Source organism: Onychomys torridus, chromosome 6 (genome assembly GCF_903995425.1).
Source record: "Onychomys torridus chromosome 6, mOncTor1.1, whole genome shotgun sequence".
NCBI lineage: Eukaryota > Metazoa > Chordata > Mammalia > Rodentia > Cricetidae > Onychomys > Onychomys torridus.
The window spans coordinates 105,170,133-105,193,805 of NC_050448.1; the positions used below are offsets into that span (position 1 = coordinate 105,170,133).

At 41.8% G+C, this 23,673-nt stretch overlaps 1 protein-coding gene across 1 annotated transcript; it reads right to left on the bottom strand.

Moving 5' to 3' along the window:
• Nucleotides 1-1,875: 1,875 nt before the first annotated feature.
• On the bottom strand, nt 1,876-21,548 carry Lrit3 (leucine rich repeat, Ig-like and transmembrane domains 3). Its single transcript, XM_036189783.1, has 4 exons — nt 21,433-21,548; nt 17,678-18,150; nt 4,896-5,201; nt 1,876-3,023 (listed from the first exon to the last, which is right to left on the bottom strand). The coding sequence occupies exons 1-4, from the start codon at nt 21,546-21,548 to the stop codon at nt 1,876-1,878; spliced, it is 2,043 nt and encodes a 680-aa protein (XP_036045676.1).
• Nucleotides 21,549-23,673: the final 2,125 nt, after the last annotated feature.

Here is a 23,673-nt window from a genome sequence, read left to right on the forward strand (position 1 = left end):
GGTTCATTACTGTGCTGGCTAGTTTTATGTCAATTTGACATAAGCTAGAGTCATCAGAGAGTAAGGAGCCTCAATACAGAAAATGTCTCTATAATATATATATATATATATATATATATATATATATATATATATATATATATATATATATATAAAAGAGCTGTAGGCAAGCCTGTAAGACATCTTCTTGACTAGTGATTGTTGTGGGAAGGCCTATGTACCACCCCTGGAATGGTGGCCTTGAGTACTATAAGAAAGCAGGCTGAGCAAGCCATGGGAAGCAAGCTAGTAAGCAGCACTCCTCCATGGCCTCTGCATCAGCTCCTGCCTCCAGGCTCCTGTCGTGTTTGAGTTCCTGCCCTGACGTCCTTTCGTGATGAACAGTGATGTGGAAGTATAAGCCAAACAATCCCCTTTCTAACAAAGTTGCTTTGCTCAGAGTGTTCCATCATAGCAATGGAAACCCTAGTGAGACAATTACATTTACTTGCATGTGCTGAACTAGCCCGGCATTTCCGGGATCAAGCCAACTCAGTCACGGCACATAATCTTTTTGATGGATGTCTGTACTAACATCTTTGAATCTATGTTCACCAGGGCTATTGGCCTCTTTCTCTTTCTTGATGACTTGCTAGCTTTCTTGCTTCCCAGAATTCTTGTGTTACTGTGTCTTTACCTGGTTTGTTGTTAGGACAGAACTGGCTGTGTAGAAGTTTGAGAGTGGTCTTCCTGCTTGTGTATTTTTATTTATTTGTTTTAATGTTTCTTCTTCTTTTTTTGGATGCATTCATCACACAGCAATGAATGAGTTGTTTAATCTCTGGTCCCAGTGAACCTGAGGCCCACTTCTCTCTTCTGAGGGCACTGGGCACACATGAGGTCCTCAGATGTATGTTCAGAGAAAACACCAGTCCCCATAAAAATGAAAAAAGAAGCAAACCACTATACCTCAACAACTACAACAGAGAAGTATCAAAGGCCTTCTCTCTACCCAGAGAGTACAAACGTGGCGAGACAAAGACAGCTGAACATAGAGTCCTTTGATGCTGAGCATCCTCTGCCCCTTAGAAGATGAAGAAAGGGAACGGAAGGAAGACGGTGAGGTCACGGGGAGGTGGAAAGAAATGAAGGAGGTTGTTCTTCGACTAATACATCACGAGACCCATACAGTCCATCAACCATGTTGAAAATGCAACCACTGGGTACTGGGCTAAATACAAACCCTAGTTCTATGGAGGTTTTGTGTTTGTTATGGTCCACTTTCTGTACTTAAGTTGACCAATATCTGACTTCAAAGAATGAGATAGAAAAAGATGTCTGTGGACACCAACTTCATTAGGGTCTCATGTTCACATACCAGGCAGCATCGGCAAATGCCCACAGCAAACCCTCTAAAGCACTTTGGACAGTCAGGGCCATCAGGCTTAGCAGGTTATGCTAGTATTTCTTCACTGATCAAAATATATTCTTTTTAAAATGCAGAGGTTACCTATTGTAAGTATTTTCTTGTCAATTTATTTTAGGAACTAAATTGTCCTAAAATCATTATAAGCTTATTAAATACCACTCAAAAACATAAATGAATGTCATTTGTATAATACAAATCAAGGTTTGTTGTTTTAATTGAGATGTTTCTCAACTAAATTAAAAAAATACATCAAGGAGTTGGGGATTTAGCTCAGTGGTGGAGGGCTTGCCTAGCAAGCACAAGGCCCTGGGTTCCTCTGCTCCAAGAAAAAAAAAAAAATACATCAAAAGCTAATTTGTGATTCTCACAGATGATATGAAAGTCTGTCCAAAAGTCATCCAACAGAGGGTCTACGACAGCCTTAGAGTCCTCACTTCTTTGCTCACATTCATCTCCCCTGCAAAACCTCAGCAATAATATTCTGGTCTATAACCATCGCTTTTATAATTCACCTGAGAGTCCACACTTGACCGAGAACACAGCAGCAACTTCTCTGCATCATCTTTGTGCCTCCGTGTCCACAGCTCTCCTAAACTTTGTGATCTGGGCGATAGGGTCTCAAATTGGATATAGGTCTCTTTTGCCAAATCATCTTCCCAGAAAGTGTCTGATGTACATTGCAGTTTGCAGACTTTATATAATAAAAAACAAATGAGGGGCATGACTATAACACAGGCAGTACTGGTCACCACGATCAGGAGTGACCACTGTGAGTCACGTTCTTCCGCTCTGTTGGTAGAAAACAGGATACACCGGTCCTTCCGGGGAGCCACTCCTTTTGGACAGACACAAGCTATATACTGACTACCAGGTTCCAGGCCATCTATGGTGGCCTGGTTCTTGCCGTAGTCTGCATTCACTGGCAGCAGGTCCTTCTCTCCATACTTGGAATACAGCACAGTCACAGCAGACCCCTGTGTGGTGGTGTTCCATGTCAAAGTCACACTTACTCCAGTTTCGATGGCCACCCTGAGGTTGTCTATAGTGACATTTGTCTCTGTAGGCATTGCCTGGTCCAACAGCGCCAACTCCTCTTTCTTACTTGCACTGACTGGAGGAAACTTACTTCCATTCTTCTCCAGCTTTGGGCTGCTTTTCCCGACGCTGCTGGGGTGGAGCAGGAAGGGCTGGTGGCTCATCCTGATGGTGCTTTCTGAGCTGCTGGCTTTGACACTTGTGGTTGCCGAAGCAACAGAGAAGACAGGAGGCAAAGAGAAGGAAGAAGGAGGCGATGTGGATGTAGATAGAGCAGTTGAGGGAGAGGAATAGAACACAGTAGAAGAGAGCCCGGGCGACAACCATGACTTAGGTAGAGGCGTTGATCCTCCTGCTCCTGGCTGGGGATCCTGCTCAGGGTGCTCTCCAGGGCTCCTTCCTGTAGTGTCTGGTACTAGGGTGGTCGTAACATCACCAACAACAGTCACCGAAACCACAGCTTCTGATGTCCCAGCTAGATTTTTGGCTTTACACCTGTAATCCCCAGCATCCTTGTAGGAGATGCCTGTCAAGCTGATGATGGACCATCTGACTCCTTCTCCTGGAGACTCCTGAATTACTAGAAGAAAACAGAGGAGCAGTCTGTGAGGGGAAAAAAAAGGACACTTTGGAGTGATCCCACCAACTAGGAGGGAAAGAGATTCTGTACACGTCCTTCTCACACAGTTCGGGGAAAAGGTACTTTGGATGCTCTTGCTGGAAGGTGATGGTGCTGAAAATTGTTCATATGAAGTCTGGGACCTGCCGAGTGCTGTGTGGTCTGTCTGTTCGGGAAATGATTGTTTAAAAGTGTGTGGGGGTGGGAATCAGGAGATCCGGGTCATAGTAAACGTTTGTCTCCTAAGCAGTATGCATTGTACACAAGGAAACTGTTAAGTACAGACCTGTGTCTCTGCATTTATGAAACAAGAGGATCAGAAAAATTAATCTTCAAAGCTGCCTCCCAATTTCGATTGTGAATCTATAAAATGTTTATCATGGCACTCTACTCAGGGTTACATAGAAAACAAACAAAACCAAAACCACCACCACCACCACAAAACTTTACTTAACTATTTCTCAAGACATTTTCTCATTGTAATTTAATCCATCTATGCACATGCCCAGTAGGCACCAGAGGTCATTGTTGGGCATAGGGGACTTATGATTCTATTCCAAACCATTAATCCCTTTTTGTTTGTTTGTTTTGTTTTTTGAGACAGGGTTTCTCTGTGAACCCTGGTTATTCTGGAACTCGATCTGTAGACCAGGCTGGCCTTGAACTTGGAGAACTTGCCTGCCTCTGCCTCCTGAGTGCTGGGATTAAAGTTATGTGCCACAACTGCCTGTCATCCATCCCATATTAAACTCAGATGAACTAGAGAATTATAAGCTCACTTGTTTGCAGAGTAATATATAGAAATATGCAGAAACTTGCAGTATTTATTTGCTGAACACTAAAATTTTATCTGAAATCAGGACAGAAGCTTCCTGAAGGATAGTATTACATAAAGCAGGGTACCAATAGCCCAGATGTGAAGTCAGTAGCTTAAACTGTGGGCCATTTGCTAGCAATCTACAGGAATATTAGACCTTAACGTCTCTATTCCATCAACTTTTATTTTTTTAACCTTGATCGTAATTGTATTGTAAGAGTCCCAAGACTAATCCTATCTTTATGTAAGTGGACAAAAGCCTGAGCATGATAATCACAGGGTTTGAAATGCCTATATAACTGATATTTCTAAAGAGTATATTTCTGCCCCATAATAAGCTCTCTGCATAATTTAGTATTTAAATGGGGTTGTTCAATATGAAAGCCTTTTTAAAAATGTTCCCAAGGTTTTGCACTTTAAAGTGAGTGTACCCAAGGTAACAGGACAAGACAAAAGCCTTGGTGGCAATCATTTATTTACCTGTACATGCAGTTTCTGCATAAGGGAACAAAACAACTATGGTCTAACTTTTTTTCTAAGTATTTATATAAAGTGAGAAAATATTGATCAATAAAATGTACTCTTGAAATGCCTTGTGTCCAGACAACTAGAAGTACAGTTCAGAAAGCCCTGGGTTTGAGACTAAGCATTGAACAAAATCTCATTTGAATTTGTAGGCTGGAGGTGTATCTTTGCAGGTAGAGCACTTGCTTAGCATGTATAAAGCCCTGGGCTCAGTTCCCACCATTGAAAACAAAACAACACTATGAATCTTGACATTAAAAGAATTAACCAGCAATTTAAAATATGCACAAAAAAGCCAGGCTTGGAGGCACATGCCTTTCTTTAATCCAAGCACTCTGAGGCAGAGGCAGGCACATCTCTGAGTTTGAGGCCAGCCTGGTCTACAGAGCTAGTGGCCAGAGAAAGCTTGTCTTGGGGGGAAAATTGCACAAAAAACATGAGATGAAATACAGATTTTTGTAAACTTGTTCATGCCTGAATACTAATTATACCTGTATAATTAACTGGTGAGCTGTCGGATCTGGTCCACATCAGCTGTGGGGTGGGGTAGCCAGTGGCGTCACACCTCAGCAGAACGTTACTACCCAGAGCAGACGTGATTTTGGTAGCTGAGGTCATCACTGAGGGCTTCAGACACTGTTCCAGCTCTGCCCTCTGAAACAAGATCCCTTGCAGACGCTCGGGTTCACTGCAGACCATCAGAGGGTCGAGCAGTATGACAGCATGGTCGGCAACTTTCGACAGCTCCATCAGTTTGGAAATGTGGCAGTCGCAGAACCAAGGATTGTCCTGTAAACCTAAAGCACGCAGAGGAAAGGGACAGTTGGGGTCATCCTGAGGAATTCAGTTTGCAGCACAGCTTCTCTGGTGACAGAAGGTTGCCACATATCTCCCTAACAAATGAGATTCTGGGGGGGACAAAGTACAGTCACCTGCACGTCAACTTTGCCTAAAAGCCAGCAATCTCGGTGAGCACATCCTCTTCTTGCTAATGCTCCTAATTAGTATTTCCTGACCTCCACTCCAAATGCTAACCTTTACTGTCATTTAATCCCAAGGATCCTGTGAGGAAGTCGGTATTATTATTATTACTATTTCCATTTTAGAGGTGAAGAAACCCAGGCACAGAGGGGCCAAAATCTTGACCAACATCATATAGCTGATCCGTATCTGAGCCAAGATTCGAACCCAGGTACCAGAGAATGCCAATAAGTACAGGGATAGAGACGCATAGTCCTGGAGTGCTCAGAAAGTACCTTCCAGCACATCACACGGTGCTAAGAGCTGCCTAGCTCAGCCTGCAATGGTCATGGGTTTGTGTAACCTGAAGACATACTGAGGTAAAATGAGGCTGGTGGGGCCGAACCAGCAGTAAGGAAAGAGAAGAGCACAAAGTGACATTTCACGGATGTCACACATGGTGGCTGCCACGGTGATGTACCCAAAATCTCAGTGCAAGAGACACCAGCTGCAAGGGACATGGACATTTCGGTGGAAGTCCCACCTTGGATCTCTCTCTCTCTCTCTCTCTCTCTCTCTCTCTCTCTCTCTCCAGACCCTGGCCCTGAGAAAGCCCACCAAGTGGCTCCTCCTCCTGAGATGTTCCAGAACACACCTCCAGGGTGTTTAGGGCATTTAAGGTCTAGCCCATGGACTTGCCTTGTGGTTTCCCCTCTTCCCAAGACCACCCAGGAATGCTTTGCTCAGATTAAACCTGGACTTTTAATTCAGCCTGATCTGATTTATTACATCAGTGGAGAAACTCAATTTCAGGATCCGGAAACCTTTCATTAGAGGCGGAAGGTTTCCCGAGCTGAGCTCCTTCAGTGTCTACCTGAGCCTTGGGAACTGTGAGCTGACATCGTTTGGCCCTCAAAGGAGCCTACCACTGTGAGCTCAAAGGAAGTTGAGTGTAGAGTTATCAGAAGGGAGAAGAAAAATCCTTGCCACAGCATGGCAGAAAGTTCAGTGGCATTGTCCTTGGGGGTAAGCATGAAGAGTAGAAAGCATGTTTATGTACAGAATGTTCTCTGCTTAAGGGAATGCTCAGGAAGAACACAGAAGCTGGTTCTGGGGAGGGGGCTTCTTGCTAGTAAAGGGGGCCACAGCCAAAGAACCCTTCAATAGAAAAGAGCCAGAGTCATTGGGCTCATTCCCAGCCTCTCCAAAATTACCAAATTAAGAAAGGCATTCAGAGCTGGGTTGTGGCACAGGTCTTTAATCCAAGCACTTGGGAGGCAGAGCCAGGAGGATCTCTGTGAGTTTGAGGCCAGCCTAAGCTACAGAGTGAGTTCCAGGAAAGGTGCAAAGCTACACAGAGAAACCCTGTCTCAACCCCTCCCCCCTCAAAAAATGCATTCAGAGCAAAACAATCCATAGTGAGACTTTGAAAGTCTTGGAGAGACCCAGGAAGGTTCTTTATGTCATTAAAGATGTTTTCCTGCAACACAAGCTTGAGACAAGGCTGGCCTTGGAGACTTGTAGTTACAGCTTTTACTGATAGCATGGCATCTGGGCTGAGAAGAAAACCGAGCACTGTGATTTAGGGAAGTCCGTCAGTGCTGGAACTGTCCATTTCTGGGCTGTGTTTCCATGGGAACTGTGACAGCAGGCCATGAGGGCTCATTCTTCTGCCCGGACTGGTTACTTTTTAATCTCCTATTTGAGAAGTTTGTTCTTCTCCTCCGAGTGAATAACCTTGAGTTCTTCCCTCTTACATTAAATCCTGTGAATCTGTGACTAATCCGCTAATTAATGTTAATTTGCACTCTTTTCTTTTAATATTGCTCCTTCACCGGTTGTATGCTGTAAGCAGACTACTTGGTTTCTTTCTTATATTGAACAACGGAGTGTGGCTATGAGACTTAATACCTAGGCTGAAATTCTAATTCTCGAAAGCTCCACAATGTTATACAATATGCAGTAACCTCTCCCAGAACGTAAATAATGACAGCTGTTCTGCCATAGATTTACATAGGAGAATGCACTTAATTAGAATAAAGGAGATTTAGGGAAAATTAAATATTATGATTTGGTAAACCAGAAAACCTCTAAAATAACCTTTCTGCATCAGCCTGTACAAAAAAAAAAAAAAATTCCAAAACTGAAGACCAACATGGCATTAGTAACCAGAATTCATGAAGAACTCAAAGAAGTAACCAGCACAAACACAAATAATCTAATAAATAAATTGGCAAATGATCTGAACACTTTTCAAGCAAAGAAGTATAAGTGGTCAATAAACATATGAAAAAATATTTACTGTCCTTAGTCATCATGGAAATGCAAATTGAAATTGAGAGTCCATCTCACTCCGGTCAGAATGACTAACAGTAAGAAAGCAGAGGACTTGGGATGTAGCCTGCTGAGGGAAGCCTTGCCTAGCTTGCCTGCCATGCTTGCCACCCTAAGTTCAATTCCCAGAGTGAGGAGGGAAGGAGGGAAGAAGTGAGGGAGAGAGAAGGGGAGGGGAGAGGACAGGAGGTAAAGGAAAGGGAAGAGAGGAGAGGAAGACAAGACAGTATGAATTCTGGGAGAATGCAGGAGAAGAAGGCCTCGTATATGCTATTGGTGGGAATATAAATTAGCACAGTTACTAATCAGTGTGTAGTTTCCTCAAAAGATAGTATAGTAGCACAGGCCTGTAGTGCCAGCACTGAGTCACAAGGATTATATGTTCCAAGACAGCTGAGACTCTGTCTCAAAAAAATTAAAAATAGAACTAACATATGATGCTACCTCTGGACATATATTACCCCCTTCCCCCAAAATCAAAGTCAGCTTGCTGTAGATATCTGCATCCCAGGTTTGCATATTACCATTCACACAAGCAAGTGAAGACCTCAGTCAAGGTGTCCATCAAGACATGAATGGACAAGGAAGCTGTGCCATATACACACAATGGAGCTTTATTCGGCATGCTGACTAGTTTTACATCAACTTGGCACGAGTTTGGGCTGTCGGGAAAGAAGGAGTCTTGAGAAAACACCTCCTTAGAAAATGCCTGCAGGCAAGTCTGTGAGGTGTTGTCTTGATTGATGACTGATGTGGGAGGATCCAGCCCTGTGTGGGCGGTGCCACCCCTGGGCAGGTGGTATACTTGTACTAGATGGTACGAGTGGGCAAAACAAGCATGCCCCGAGAAGCAAGCCAGTAAGCAGCATTCTTCCTCTGCTTCAGTCCCTGCCTCCGGGTTCCTGCCCGGCTTGAGTTCCTGCCTAGGACTGTTACCTGAAGCACAAGATGAAACAAACCCTTTCCACCCCAAGTTGCTTCTGGTCATGATGTTTTATCATACTAATAGAAGAATGAAATTATCATTGTCAGAAAAATGGATAAACCTGGAGCTCATCGTATTCATCCAAAAAGCCAGATTCAAAAAAACAAACATCGTGTTTTCTTGTAGAAGGAGGGAAAACAATATGAAGGCAAAAGGAAGACTGTTGAGGATATGGAAGGAGATACGAAGGAGTGGTGTGGAAGAGATGATCGGACAGGGATGAATTTGATTAAAATACGTTGTATGTATGCTTGACAATGTCACAACTAATATATGATCACTGAAAAAAGAACTAGCCTGGAGATGCGGCTTGATGGTAGAACACTTGCCTAGCATGTGCAAGGCCCTGGGTCCAATCCCCAGCACCCCTCCCTTTTAACAAATAATATTGGACCTTTTTCACTCTGACCTATACAGCTGAGCAAATTAATTGGACCCGTTGGTATACACAGTGTCAGAAATTTGCAAAAAAAAATCACAGAAGGTTAGAAGTCAACTGGAATTCCAGAAGCATGGACTGTAATTGGTAATAGGTCAGTGACACAGATATATGGCTCCCCCCTCACAAATGGTCAGTTCTCAGAGTGAACATCCAGTCATGGACCTGCTCACTGATTCAAGAGATCAGACCCGAGTGAGAAGGATAAGAGGGAGGCAGGATGCAACAGATCAAGTGTTTCCCACTGTGTCTATGCTGTCACCATGCCAAAGACTGTGAGAAGGAACATGTGACACCCAATGATTCAGAGTGGTACATATGTACACCCGTCTTAGTGTAGACAAGACAAAGAGGTAGTATGACGGTATTCATACTGACATAAAATATGAATAGCATTATGTTTTAGATCAATCAGTTTGGGCCAACATTCAGTGTATAACACTATGCTCATAACAGCCAGTACCTGTTTTTAAACTTCTGAGTGTGTGCCTGTGTGAGTGCATGTGCATCATATGTGTGCAGCTGTGCACAGAGGCTGGAGGGCATCAGGTCACCTGGAACTGAGGAACAGACAATTGTAAGCTGCCCGACATGGGATCTGGGAACTGGATTCAGGTCCTCTACTGGTGCTTTTAACCACTGAGTTACCTCTCTAGCCCCAGCTATTTCATTATTTGACTTTGAGATGGATGTTTAATCTGCCCCACAGATCAAAGTCACCATTTCCTATAACAGTTATATGTGAAGAGCACTTTTCTTTAAAAAATTCCTTGTCCGGCAATGCCGGACATTTTCCCACATGTCAAATATTGCACCTATCAAGCACTGTAAAAGCACCAAGATTTGACCCCAACCCACGATGAGTGACCCATCTCAGTTTGCCCAGGATTTTACTGATTTTCACACTGAGAACCACACCCTGGGAAACCTCTCAGTCTGGATAAGCCAGCCTGCCACTGTGTTTTGGAACTTCAGCCAGAGTTGAAGATCTGATCATCACAGCTATGTAAAGAATAATTATCTTTGTTACACAGGCAATGAGCTGTGGGAGGGAGGAGTCTTACCTCTACCTTACAAAGATTTTTCTTTAACAGAAATCTTAACAAAGAGTGAGGAATAGAAGGGAGCGTCGGTTCTCACTTCAGAATAGAAGGGAGCGTTGGTTCTCACTTGTCCTCTCAGACATGCAGAAAGCCGAGCACAGCCAACTGTCCAATGAGGACACTAAGTAGCCTCAGTTCTCACAGCCCCATGACCCTCCAGAAGAAAGGCAAACCAGGGCTCAGGAAGGAGAGGAACCCGGACTAAAGTCACGCAACTGGGCGGGCAGGATTTGAACACGTGCCTGGGTCTTAAAACATCCAGAATGCTGGCTGGCTGTGGTTCACACCACACTCACCTCTTTGCGACCTTGGGAAGACTTTGTGTTTCTGACTCCACACCAGGAGAGACTATAGCACAGAGGGATCACCACTTTGACTTCTTAAGTTGCTTAGTGTCCCAAGTAACCCCACATTTCTTTAGCCTCCTAATCTAATAAGCCTTCTACCGTAATTTATCTCTGTCATCCAAAAACATCTACATCTGTAGGTGGTGGCTGTGTTACTGTCTTTAAGTAACAACGTCAAAACAGCAGTATCTATCTGCAGTACGAAAGTCTAGACATTAACAGTTACATTCATACTTTAAAACTACTAAAATATTTCCACTATGAAAAGATTAAAAATCAATTCTACTGGCTACATATAAAAGCTATATAACCAAGAGGACAGATTTTTAAATTCCTTAAAAACATGAAGTCTATTTGCTCCAGTTTTGTAACATCGAAGGAAAGGTACCATTTGGGGAATAAACATAGTTTTACATAGTCCACGTTCATGCATTCACCTTGTGTTTTTCCTCATGGGGACAAAGGTACAAAAAGTCACCAAGGTTAAACTATTACTTGCATTCTTTGAAGGAAATACACCAGTCACAACCACAGTGATTTGCATGAATTAATTTGTTTCATGAGTACTAGATGGGGCCACTGAGTGCTGCTTGATCCCTTCAGAAAGAGAAATTCAGTGGTTGTCATGCATCAAACAGTTGGGTCACATAGGTTCTTTGTGGTGTGTGTGTGTGTGTGTGTGTGTGTGCGCGCGCGCGCGCGTGTGTGTGTGTGTGTGTGTGTGTGTGTGTGTGTGTGTGGTGTGTGTTTGGGAAAGCACAGAGAGATTCTTAAGCAAAGCTTATTCTGCAAGCCCTAACCCTTCCCAGCAAAGCTGAGGCCTCGTTTGACTTTGTGGAGACCGCTGCACAGCCACACAGTGGGAAGGGAAAGCCTCCTGGGCAAATGATATTTGTTAGAACAACCAGACATCTAGAAAAGAATAAACCACAACTCCTGCTTTGCGTCACATACAGAGGCTGTTTTGAGGTGGGTCATAGTACTAAGCATAATAGATAAGGATATAATGTTAAAAACCGAATTTAAAGATTCTGCCTATAAAGAAAGCAGAGTACCTCTGTGATCTGGTGGTGGGTGCATGTTTTTAAAATGATTCTCAGAAGGCACTGAGGGTGAAATAAAAATAAATCACATTACCAAAATTTAAATCATTCTGGCCAAATATATATAGCACAAATCTTAAAAGGTCTTATTAATAAGAACAAACCTGAAGCCAGGTATTGGGGTGAATGCTGGAAGATCAGAGAAGCAGAACAAGCCACAGCCACTTCACCTTGCCAGTTCCTCAACTGATCCTATTTCCTCAAACTGGAAACCTCTGAGTCCTCATCCAAATGGATCTCAGCTGAACTGCTGCTCAAAAGCTTAAAAGCTTAACCAGGCTCTAGTTCCTGGTTTTCACACCTTATATACCTTTCTGCTTCCTGCCATCACTTCCTGAGATTAAAGGCATGTGTCACCATGCCTGGCTGTTTCCAGTGTGGCTTTGAACTCACAGAGATCTAGATGGATCTCTGCCTCTGGAATGCTAAGATTAAAGGTGTGTGTGCTACCATTTTCTGGCCTCTACATCTGTCTAGTAGCTGTTCTGTTCTCTAACCCCAGATAAGTTTATTAAGGTGCACAATATATTGGGGACACAATATCACCACAAATGCACTATGTAAAAAATGAATAGGTAAGCCAGAATTAAAGAAAGTGTTTATAACTGATTAAAGATACACATTCAGCAGTAAAGAAAAGTGGAAAATGACTTTTAAAAATAGGCAAAAGACCTGAACAGACAGTTCATGGAGGATTATGTACAAGTGGCTTGGGAGAAAATGGCAACCTCATTGACATCATTAGTCACTAAAGTAAAGCAAAATGATTCAGCTCCCTGATTGGTCTGCTGACTCCCCAGAGGAGCTAAAATGGAAAGGCTCAGCACTATGAAGTGTTGGGGATGATACAGAACACCCAGGCTGTCACACAGGGCTAGGGACAGAGCATAGTGCTATATTTCTCCTTTGGGAAATGAGCAGTTTCTTTAAAACTGACATGTTTCATCATCCTTTAGCACAGCAATGTTGATCTTAGGAGCTTGTTCAAGAGAAAGAAAACTATACATCACACACACACACAAATCCTTTGTATGAGAATATATACATAGAGTCAAATTCATAAAAACCCAAACTGGAAAGAATCAATGCATCCAACAATCAGAGAAAGGCTGAATGACTGGTTCACACAGTGAAATGCTACACTAAGTGGCTGACGGTGAAATGACATGAGGCAACCTTGAAGCAAGCTGTTGAGATGAAGAAGCCAAGGCGCAAGCATGCATGTTACAGGACAACATTCCTGTAGCGTGCTAGAGAGGTGATGGAAATCAGCATAAAGGTGACACAACATGAGAGTGTCACTGGGAAGTGGCACAAGAGATCAAAATAATGGCCATTTTTGGTGATGGAATATTCTCCATTGTGATGAAGGTATCATTTTCAAGGGTATGCATTTGTAAGAATTTAGCAAATTGTATACATCAGATCTTGTATTTTACAATGTACAAAGCATGTCTCAGTCCCTCAATTTAAAAAAGAAGCTTACAAAAGACAAATGATGTCTTTGGAGATGAACTATGAATTTGAGAGCTGATTATGCGTCCTTCTCAGCTGTTAAAGAGAGTGGTGATAAATATAAACCTACCTCCCTAGGCTGTTGTGACCTGGCAAAAAGGCAGAGTGTATTCATAGACTCTGGAAAATGGTTGTTGAACTGAATTAATGCCTTCGGGAAAAATCTGTGGAAACATTCAGGCTGCCACTGCCCTTCAGGCAAATTCCATTCTGTTAACAAGTGGGCAAATTTAGGTACCAATGAAAAAACACTGAATAAAGCATTTGGTGCCTCTCCAACCATGAGTTTTCCCCTCTAAGGTAAACAGTGGCTGTCTTTACATATGTGCTGTTTGGAAATTTACTTGTATTAAAATCTTTAACTGGAATTCCATAGTTAATTAAAATGTTTACACACATGACTCTAGTTTGGGGTTTTATCAATACATTACAATGTCCTAAGTTGGTGTTTTTACTCACATAGTCGAGAGAGAGCAGCTGAAATTTTGTCCCTAGTTTTTTTTTTCCTTTTAATTAAATAAACACACAATCTAAAAAGGGCAGCCAAATGAGCATACATTCCATACTACATCACAAAGGAATGGCGAGAGGCACAGGTCCTACCCCAGCTTCCCCACTGTGTGGTGAGAGAGTTGGGGCAAGTGTTGACTGTGCCTTGTGTCTTTATCTGTTATGTGTTATAATAACATGGTCCTTACCACAAGTTTAGACCCAAGCCCAGAAGAGTAGGCATATGTAGAACCTCCAACTATTACCAGCAGCAATTGCAACCACAGGAGCTGGATGTTCAATATCTACCCTCCCAAGCTTTGGTCTTGCTTTGGCCCTATATGTCTTTCTTTACTATGTCTTTATTTCCCCACTGGAATAAGATTATTTATGCAACTGGCTATTAGAAGTATGTAATTTTTAAAAATTTTATATTTAACATGTGGCCCACGTTTAAGAGATTGCCTGAAGTCTCAGAAGAGTCTTTGGATTTTGGAACAGTGTTAGGACTGTTAACAACTTGGGAGACTTTTTAGATGTGAACTCAATGCATTTGCATTATGAGATGAAAATGATGGGTGGGATGTTATGGTTGATTCAATCATTCATTCATTCATTCATAAATATTCCATCTCGTTATTTTGAGAGTGGCTGTATATGTGAGCCATGGCTCAATATCCAGCATCTCAGACTCCTGACAGAATCATCTGGGCTCCAACAGTGCTGGGCAGCCCTGCAAACCAATGCCCAAGGTCTGCAAACCACAGCATCAGGTTTATCACAGCAACAAGCTGCTCTCGGTACTGATCTTCTACATCGGTCCCTTTCCGCTGCTGTGACAAGGCAACTTAGTAAAGGAAAGGTTTGCACACACATGTACTCACACGCACAGCCATCACATCTTATAGAAAAAGTAGGTCAGTAGGTGTAGATTAACTGAATTCAGGATAGGGGCTGAATATATTTAGCAGGTGCAAGGCCCTAGGTTAGATCCTCTATTGTAAGATATTTTGATTGCACTCTGACACGCCTGAGACCGATGATAAAGTTTACCTTGAATCAGATGGTAGAGCTAGCTATTAGCTGACCAAAATTAACCAGAGAGGTTTTGGAAGAGAAACACAGGAAGTAGTAGGGAGGGGCTCAGAGAGAAGCTTGGCCCTTTTGGATTGATGAAGGAGAGAGAGAGGAGGTCACTGGTCACTTCTCTCCACTGCTTCTCCTATCAATTAGGACTGACTCCCAAGTTTTTATTGATAAAAGAATAATTAGATAAATGCTTCATCTGGCACCCTTTTATTTTGATTCTTTAAAACTTTTCTTAAGGTATAAATATTATCTCTAAACTTCTAAGATTGTTGTATATATGTTTTAAACTTTCTGTTGTGATATTAATGGTCATATAGAGTACTAACTAATTCTAGAAATAGGCTTCATCTAGCTTCCTATACATGATTTCAGGCTTGAGTCTGAAGCAGGTAATTAGGAATTAAGTTTGTATACCCCAGGTTTATTGATAGATTGTGGTCCTCTAACCTCTCTGAGATCTGCTGCATATGACAATTTAAAATGTTTAAGCTTTCTTCAGTGACCTGTGACCATTCCTGACAGTGATCTTTGAGGTCCCTAAGAAGATGATGGGGCCCCACAATGATGAATCCACTTGGATTGTGGTAATACCACTAAGCTGACAAACACCACTCAAAGATCTGCTTTGAACTGCAAACTGCTCAGGACAACTTCAAGGTGGTTAGTTAAGATGGCCCAGCCTCATAGACTACTAGGCCAGGACTTTCCCATCACACTGAGACTGGACAACAGCTAGCTCTCCTGGTACTTAATCATTATCTCAGTTTTCTCAGGGTCCCTTAAAGATGCTATCACCCCCAGACAACAGGAAATAATTTAAGAGCACAACAGCACAACACCCACATTCCAAAGAAGTGGGGTAGTGGTTTTTGGTCATTCAATGGATTATGGATGTTTATCATCATTCAGTGGCATTGGTTAAAGTTGTTGTTGGTCATGGTCAGAGAGAAAGCTGAGCAAAGGAGATTAGATTCAGATATCTCATTATGAAAAGAAAAAGGGAGATATAGAAATGTTAGTATAAAAAGGTAGATTGTTGAATCTACTTTTAAACCAAAAAAAGCAACTACTTGTCTTAAATATTTTACATTGGTATAGATTTTTGTAGATTGATAAAATTTAAGGTTATTTTTGTTATACTGTATGTATGTTTTTACTCTTGTTTAAGGTATTGTACCTATGCAGTCCTTGAGAGCTATTATTATAAACTATTTAAGATAATTAAGAAATACAGGTTAGTAGTTAGTCATCTAACAATCAAATTGTGGCCATGTTAAGTATATTTTCAAGTTCAAGTATATAGATAAATGGTCTTCAAACACTTCAGAGACCTACAGAATTAAGATGTTTTAATAACACAAAGCTTTTCCTGACAGTGAGGCACATCTGCTCCTGACAGCACCAATTTCCTTCAAAAAAGGATGATGGGCATTGAAGAAGCTCCACATGGAGTTTGCTTTCATTGTGGCAAAGCTAGCCATTTGGGCAAGAAAATCCCCTTGCCTTGACGGCTGACGGTATGTTGTCCAATTGGACAAGCAGGTCACAAAAGAAGGTGACTGCTGAACTTCGTCAAGACAAGGTAGGACAGTCCTTCAAAGTTCCTGCCTCACAAAACAGTCTATCAGATATTCTAGTCCTGTAGGCCAAAGATGGATGCCCCAACCTTGCAGAGGAATCTTGGGTGACTATTCAGGTAGCCAGCTGTCTCTGTCATTTCTATAGTTTGGGAAGTTGTTTGCTCTACACTTCTTGTTTACTCAGGTAATATATCCTTCTTGGGTCTCTGATGGGGGTTAAATATTAGATAGTTATATCATTTTCTATATTACCAAAATCAAAGAAGAAACTTACAAAGAGAGATGTAAAGTTTATAAGGTTGAGAAACATAATAACTTAAGTTGTTTATCTAAGAAGATGTTTTAAGGTCTAAAAAGATATAATTAGGATGGTAATACAAGTTATGATAGAAAGTAGCTTAGGTATAAAACTTTGGACTCCCTAACATAGGATAGATAATATGGTACTTTCTCCAAATTTGCCAAATATAAATGGTCTGGACATTGTGAATGTAATTCTTACCTGGTAATAATCTTTATTGTATATAGTTTTATTATTTTAGAGTTAAAACCTTTCCCTTTCATTTAGACAATATTTGCTAATTGTTCTTATTATATACAGTTTTATTGTGTTAAAGTTAAATCATTACCTTCATTTGTTTGCTTGTTTTTTCCAAGACGGGGTTTCTCTGTGTAGTTTTGGCCTGTCCTGGATCTTTCTCTGTAGACCAGGCTGGCTTCGAACTCACAGAGATCCATCTGTCTCTGCCTCCCAAGCGCTGGAATTAAAGGTGTGTGCCACCCCCACCCAGCCTAAATCCTTTCCTTTTTATTTAAACAAAAAGGGGGGAATGTTGTGGAATATTTGTGTACACTATAAGGATGTGTCTCTGCAGAAGGTGCCTTCTAATTGATATAATAAAGAACTGAATGGCCAATAGCTAGACCGGAGAGGAGAGGTGGGATTTCATGGAGAAAGAGAGGAAGAAGAGGAATCTAGGTGCTCAGATTATGCCAGTGAGACTCTGAAGAAGTTAAACATTCAGTACACAGCAGACGTAACCGAGCCATGTGGCAGAAGGTAGATTAATAGAAGTAGGTTAATTTGAGTTATAAGAGCTAGTTGGGAACAAGTCTAAGTTAAAGGCCAAACGTTCATAATGAATAACAAGTCTCTGTTATTTGTGGGCTGGTGGTCCCAATGAGAAAGTACTGCTACAATCCTCGGTTTTATACACATGCACACACACACACACACACACACACACACACACACACACACACACACACACCTAAAACCATGCATACAAGGTACCTACACATAGGATGCCCAGAAGCTTGTGAGCTTACCGAGAATAATTCTTCTCAGTGGAAGATGCAGGCTTCGAGAAGGTGTCACAGCTAAATGGGACCAACTGTCCAGGAAATCTGGTGGCAGCGTGGCTAGTCTATTGCTTGACAAATCCAAGTAGGTAAGGTTCTTCAGATATCTGACCACCTCGTTTGGCACACTGGTAATTCTGTTATTATGCAAGTCCAGTGTCCTCAGGTGGGGCATGTCCAGCAGAGACACCCACGGGAAAGCCGTCAGGGCATTCCCATCCAAACGCAGCTCATGTAGCTGCTTCAGGTTGTAAAAGCTGCTGGGTTCTACGCTGGCCACCAAGTTGTACGTCAGCCAGAGATACTGCAGCTCCACCAGGTAGTAGAAGGCCTCTGAAGGGACCCTTCGCACCACAGTCTTCTCTATCCGAAGCTTCACAGTGTCCACGGGGAAGTTTGTAGGAACTTCATTCATATCCAGGTCATTACACAGCACTGACCTAGGGGCACAAGAGCAATGCAAGACGATTTGCTCTCCAAGACTCATTGTAAAATACAGCCTTATTTGAAACATGTATCAGGTTTTCATTCCCTACTAGTTTCTTACAAAGTATTTGTTTAGTCTGGAAAACCTATTTATTCATAATGTCATGCCATTATCATCATCACCATCTCCTTGTTCCTCATCCTTATCATAATATGGTAACCATTAAACTGAACCATACCAAATGGCCATTTTCCCAGTAAAAATTGATCAAATATGAACAATTTCATGGTATCCAATGGCTATTTATGGAGGGTCTTTCATGCTCAGCCTTTGAAAACAGGTCACATTCATTTCTTTGTTAATCATAACACCTGTCCAAAGAGGCAGATACGAGGCGACAGAATAAAGCTGAGCTCTGTTGTCTTCTCTGTGGCCAGGGAATGCCACTTCACTAGATTCACAGTCCCATTGTCATATTATGATGATTGATTTAAACGGATGTAAAATTCCATGTCTTCCTGGCATGTAAGTACTCGGTCAGCTTTGCTGCTATTACCAACAATCTGTTAAACATCTAAAATAATTTGTGCCCACCAATGGCAGATGACTTCTCAATGGCATCCAGCTAGTGGGATGCTATAAAACTACCTTGCAAACTCACTTCTGTCCAACTCCAAAGTGAGTGAACCTCTTTAAGAAACAGCCAATGTTAAAAAGAATCCCCTGAAAACCATAAATTGGGGGGATTTGTGGTTAATAAAGTGTTTGCCTATTGTGGTTAATAAAGTGTTTGCCTAGCATGCACCAGTCCTGAGTTAGCTCCCCAGCACACAATAAACCAGGCATGGCATATACCTGTAGTCACAGCAGTCAGGAGACAGAGGCAGGAGGATCAGACATTCGAGGTATCCTGAGGTATAGAGACTTTCAAGCTAGCCTGGGCTATATGAGAGTCTGTCTTTTTTTTTTTTTTTTTTAAGAATCATAATTGATCCTTTTATGAGAGAACCACTTCTGGGGGAGGGGCAGCAAATGTCCATACATTGCTTTCTGCCTAAAGAGTAGACCAGAAGCAAAATGTATTCCTGTTGGCAGTGACTGACTGAAGAGCCCTTGAACAAACCATGCTGTGAACTTGTTTGTTAGCATAAATAAAATGGAGTAGAAAAAACAAACAAACAAACAAACAAACAAACAAAAACCCTGTCCTGTGTGTGGGTTTAAATGGGAGGGATCTCAAATCTTAGATTTGTTCCAGTCTGAAAAACTACCTACTTATCCTCTACATCCATCTGAAATGCTCAAAGTGAATAAGCAGTTTTGAAAAAAAAAATAACATTCAAATTGGGATGCATAACAATAAAATGACTGTCATGGAAACACATCGCAGCAAGCCTGTGAATTAGAAAGAAAGAAAGAAAGAAAGAAAGAAAGAAAGAAAGAAAGAAAGAAAGAAAGAAAGGAAGGAAGGAAGGAAGGAAGGAAGGAAGGAAGGAAGGAAGGAAGAAAGAAGGAAAGCAAGCTAGCTAGCCCATAGTGTAAACAGGAGAACACAGTATAGAGGCACGAGGACTTGGAAGCGGCACCTCCCTTCTGTTCCTTTAGAAGACCACAGGGAGCCATGAATGGTCTCTGGGCTACTTTTTAGTTTTACCTCTCTATCACAAGTTTTGGAGTCGCTTTGCACCAGAATGATAACGTTGCCACTCCTTAAGTCGGCCTTTCAATGTGCTATCATAGGAAGAAGCTGGGTCCACAGCTGCAGCCATAGCACCTTGATTAGCTCAGTGGCTGCATCATGGGCTGCTGAGACCCAGGACGAATCAGACCTTTGTCCCTTGCAGTTTTGTTTCCTCACTTACCCTTGATAGGTACTGAACTAGAATCCTTGGGCGGGGGGGGGGGGTCTCCTCGGGCGTAATGTCCCATGGCTTTTGTAAAACCCACCCTAGCGGGGCCACCACCAAGAAGGAAACATTCTGACAGTTTTCTAATTAGTTCTCTGGCCTGGTCATCGATTGCAGTGAGTCTCTGGGAAAACAGGCTCTAGCCTGTGTTCTTGTCTCTGCATTTTACTTCTCAGGGAATGTCTCAAAAGGGTAGTAGAAGTAGACTAAATAAAACTATTCACAAATAAATTTTAAAAGTATTAACATTCTTATCATCACCACCACCATTGTCATCATCAACATCATCATCACCATCATCTTCATCATTGTCATCATCACCACCATTGACATCATCAACATCATCATCACCATCATCTTCATCATTGTCATCATCACCACCATTGTCATCATCACCACCACAATCATCATCACTATCTTCATCTTCATCACCACCACCATCATCGTCACCATTCTCATCATCACTATCATCATCATCATCATCATCATCACCATCATCAACATCAGCAGCAGCAGCAGCAGCATTGCTGTGTTGCATATCAGACTCATGCCAGGCAGTGCTGTACCATTGAGCTATACCTCAGCTCTAATTACTATTTGACTAAAGTTGTGTTGTTATTCTATTAAATTTTTTTTCAGAACTCATTGTTTATTACAACTATCAAAATCCCAAGAATCCATTTAATTTTTAGAAAACCAGAGTCTACTGTGCCCAGCTAACAAGAGCTCTGTTTTGCATTTGCCTACATGGAAAAGGATTCACATGCATCATACACGTATAATTCTTCCTATGTTAAATCAATGTAAAGGCTTAATAACTTCTATGAGGGCCTACAATATCTGCAACAGGTGGTATTTCCCAAACATCTTTACTTCGGTAAATTCCATTCAAATAATAAAAAAAAGAATTTATTAACCTCACCAACTTTACTCTTATCCTTTCTACTACCAAGTTGTCAGTGTAAACTATTCCCAGGTGAAATGGGAAACTGATAGTAGAGAACATGGATAAGCTTGCAGCTCCTACTCAGCCTCGTTCTCTTGTACTTTCTGCAACAAGCCTGCTCCCCACCCCATCCCACCCCATCCCACCCCACACTGAGCATCGCTCTCCAAGAGGTGTTTGGTGCATATGAGTATAATAAATTTTTTGCAATGAGAAAGTACTTTTGAATTTTCAGAGAACCTTTTGAGGCTTCTGTTGTTCATGATAAAAAATAATAGAGCAGTGGGCAACCAGCTAATAAAAACTGAACCTAATCCCGTAGAATCTAAACTTCCCCTGCTTTTTAATAAAAATTTTGCTTTTATAAAATCAGACTGGTTTGTTGAGGTCCTTTTTACCAGGACAATCAGAAGAATACTCAGTAGCAAAGAGAGGGGCATACCTCGATCCTGAGCCGTCATTTCTGCCGTGAAAATCACAGGTGCACTCAGAGGGACAGGTACAGCTCACTCCTCCCAGAAAACTAAGCACAAGGCACAGCCATGCAAAGAGCCACATCGCTCCAAAGTGGCTATCTGAACAAAAGGTAAGTGGCAAATCAGGAGCATGTAGAAGCTGGTGTGCTGGGATGCCAGCCGACATTTAGCATCAGCAGCTTAACCAGATTAGTCGAGATCTGCGTTACTTAACCTTCAAGTGTCTTGCAGGGGATCAATGCACCCAGCCTTTGAATATGGGCTCAGCCAGGTAACACACTTGCTTCTAAAGTGAAAATCAAACCCTTAAGGACAATTTCAATAGCTGCCCATGTCTAGATTAGCAAGGAAACCCTTAATCAGGTACCTTTCCTGTGGATGAAACTGTCACTATAGCTTAAAAACACATCCAGTGTTTAAAAGGACTCGGTACGTTGGCCTAAGCCAAAATTCCCAGTAGTTTATTTATATATTCATGGTGTCTTTTACCCCTTGCATCTTCACCAACAAGTGTGACTTGACTTCAAATTTACTTCAAATAGAGTTGTTGCCAGTGTTGCCCCGTTCTGTTCATCTGCCAAAGCCAAAGAAGTGAGACCCATGTCGTCGTCATTACATGAAGACTCTTTACTTCACCCCTGATGTGTCAGGGCTACGACTCCAGTGAGATATGTCTCGAGTCTCTCCAAGATCATCTCTGTAGGCACATGATTTTCCTAAGCATGTTCATTTCTAACAAAGGTAATTATTTCTGTTCAAAACTATATTTTATTCCAAGTTTGGAGCACCAAAATCTTATTTAAAGATGAGCCCAGGGCTGGAGATGCAGCTCAGTTTGGAAGAGTGCTTGTCTGGTATGAACAAAGCTTTGGGTCCAGTCTCCAGCCACATAAAAGTGGATGGGGGTGGTGGTGGTGTGCCTATAGTTTCAGCATTTAAGAAATGAAGCAAGAGGATCAGATTCCAAGTCATCCTCAGTACATAACAAATTGGATGCCAGTCTGATACATCGACACCATCTAAAGAAGAAGTACAGAAAGTCAACTGGCATATCTTTTAGCAATATTTAGCAACAAAATCATTTTTGAGACATTGTCTTGCTATATAGACCAGGCTGGTTTTGAACTCATAGATATCCATCTGTTTCTGCTGGGACTAAAAGCCTGCACTACTATGTCCAGCTGCAGGGGATAAATAAAAAAAATTTTTTTTGAGCTGAGGATCAAACACAGGGTCTTGTGATTGCTAGGCAAGCACTTTACCACTGAGCTAAATCCCCACTCCTGGGGGAGAAAATTTTAACCTAATTTAAAATCTACCTCTACACACAAAATAAATGAAATTTACAACAATAATAAAAAGGTTTAATCTTCATAGTATATAATTCTGTCCATCAAGTTTAAACATGAGAAAAGAGATTTAATTCTGTAAAAATAAGAATACTACATGAAATGTTATCAAACACTAATAGTAATCATATATAAGCAATAGAGTCTGGAAAAATGTTCAATCTTAAAAAAAAAATCATATTGCAGCTGCTGAGACTACACCATTCACCTGTTCACCAAATATTTACTGAGTACTTGCCAACCTCCAAACCAAGTACTGAAGGTACAAAGATAAGCAACACATGGTCACTAAGCGCTACAGAAGGAACTCGGATGATAGAGACACAGGTCAACGAGGAAGCAAGAGAACATGTTCAGCCTGTGTAATCAGGCAAAGTTTTCCTGTTGAGTGGTCCCTGAGCTCCCACACAAGCAGAGGGAAGCAGGAAAGAGTGTGCTGTGTGTGTATAAAGCCTCAAGAAAACCTCAGAGAAACACAAGCGTTTTCCATTGCTCAGGGCTAAGCGGCTGAGGCTATTGAGGAAGGGCTTTAGATGCCCTGTTAATGAGCCACACTCAGCTTGCAGGCAGCAAAAACATAAAGATTAAGCTGTGAGTGGCTCATCAGGTCAAGAGATTACAGGGGATTTCTCGGCAGCAGTGTGGAAGGGTTTAGAGCAGTGGTTCTCAGCCTTCCTAACACTGTGACCCTTTAATACAGCTCCTCATGTCATGGTGACCCCAACCATAACGTTTATTTCATTGTTACTTCCTGTCATTTTGCTATTATTATGAATTGCAACGCAAATATCTGGTATGCAGGATATCTGATATGGGACCCCTGTGAAAGGGTTGTTTGACACCCTTGTCCCCAGGGGG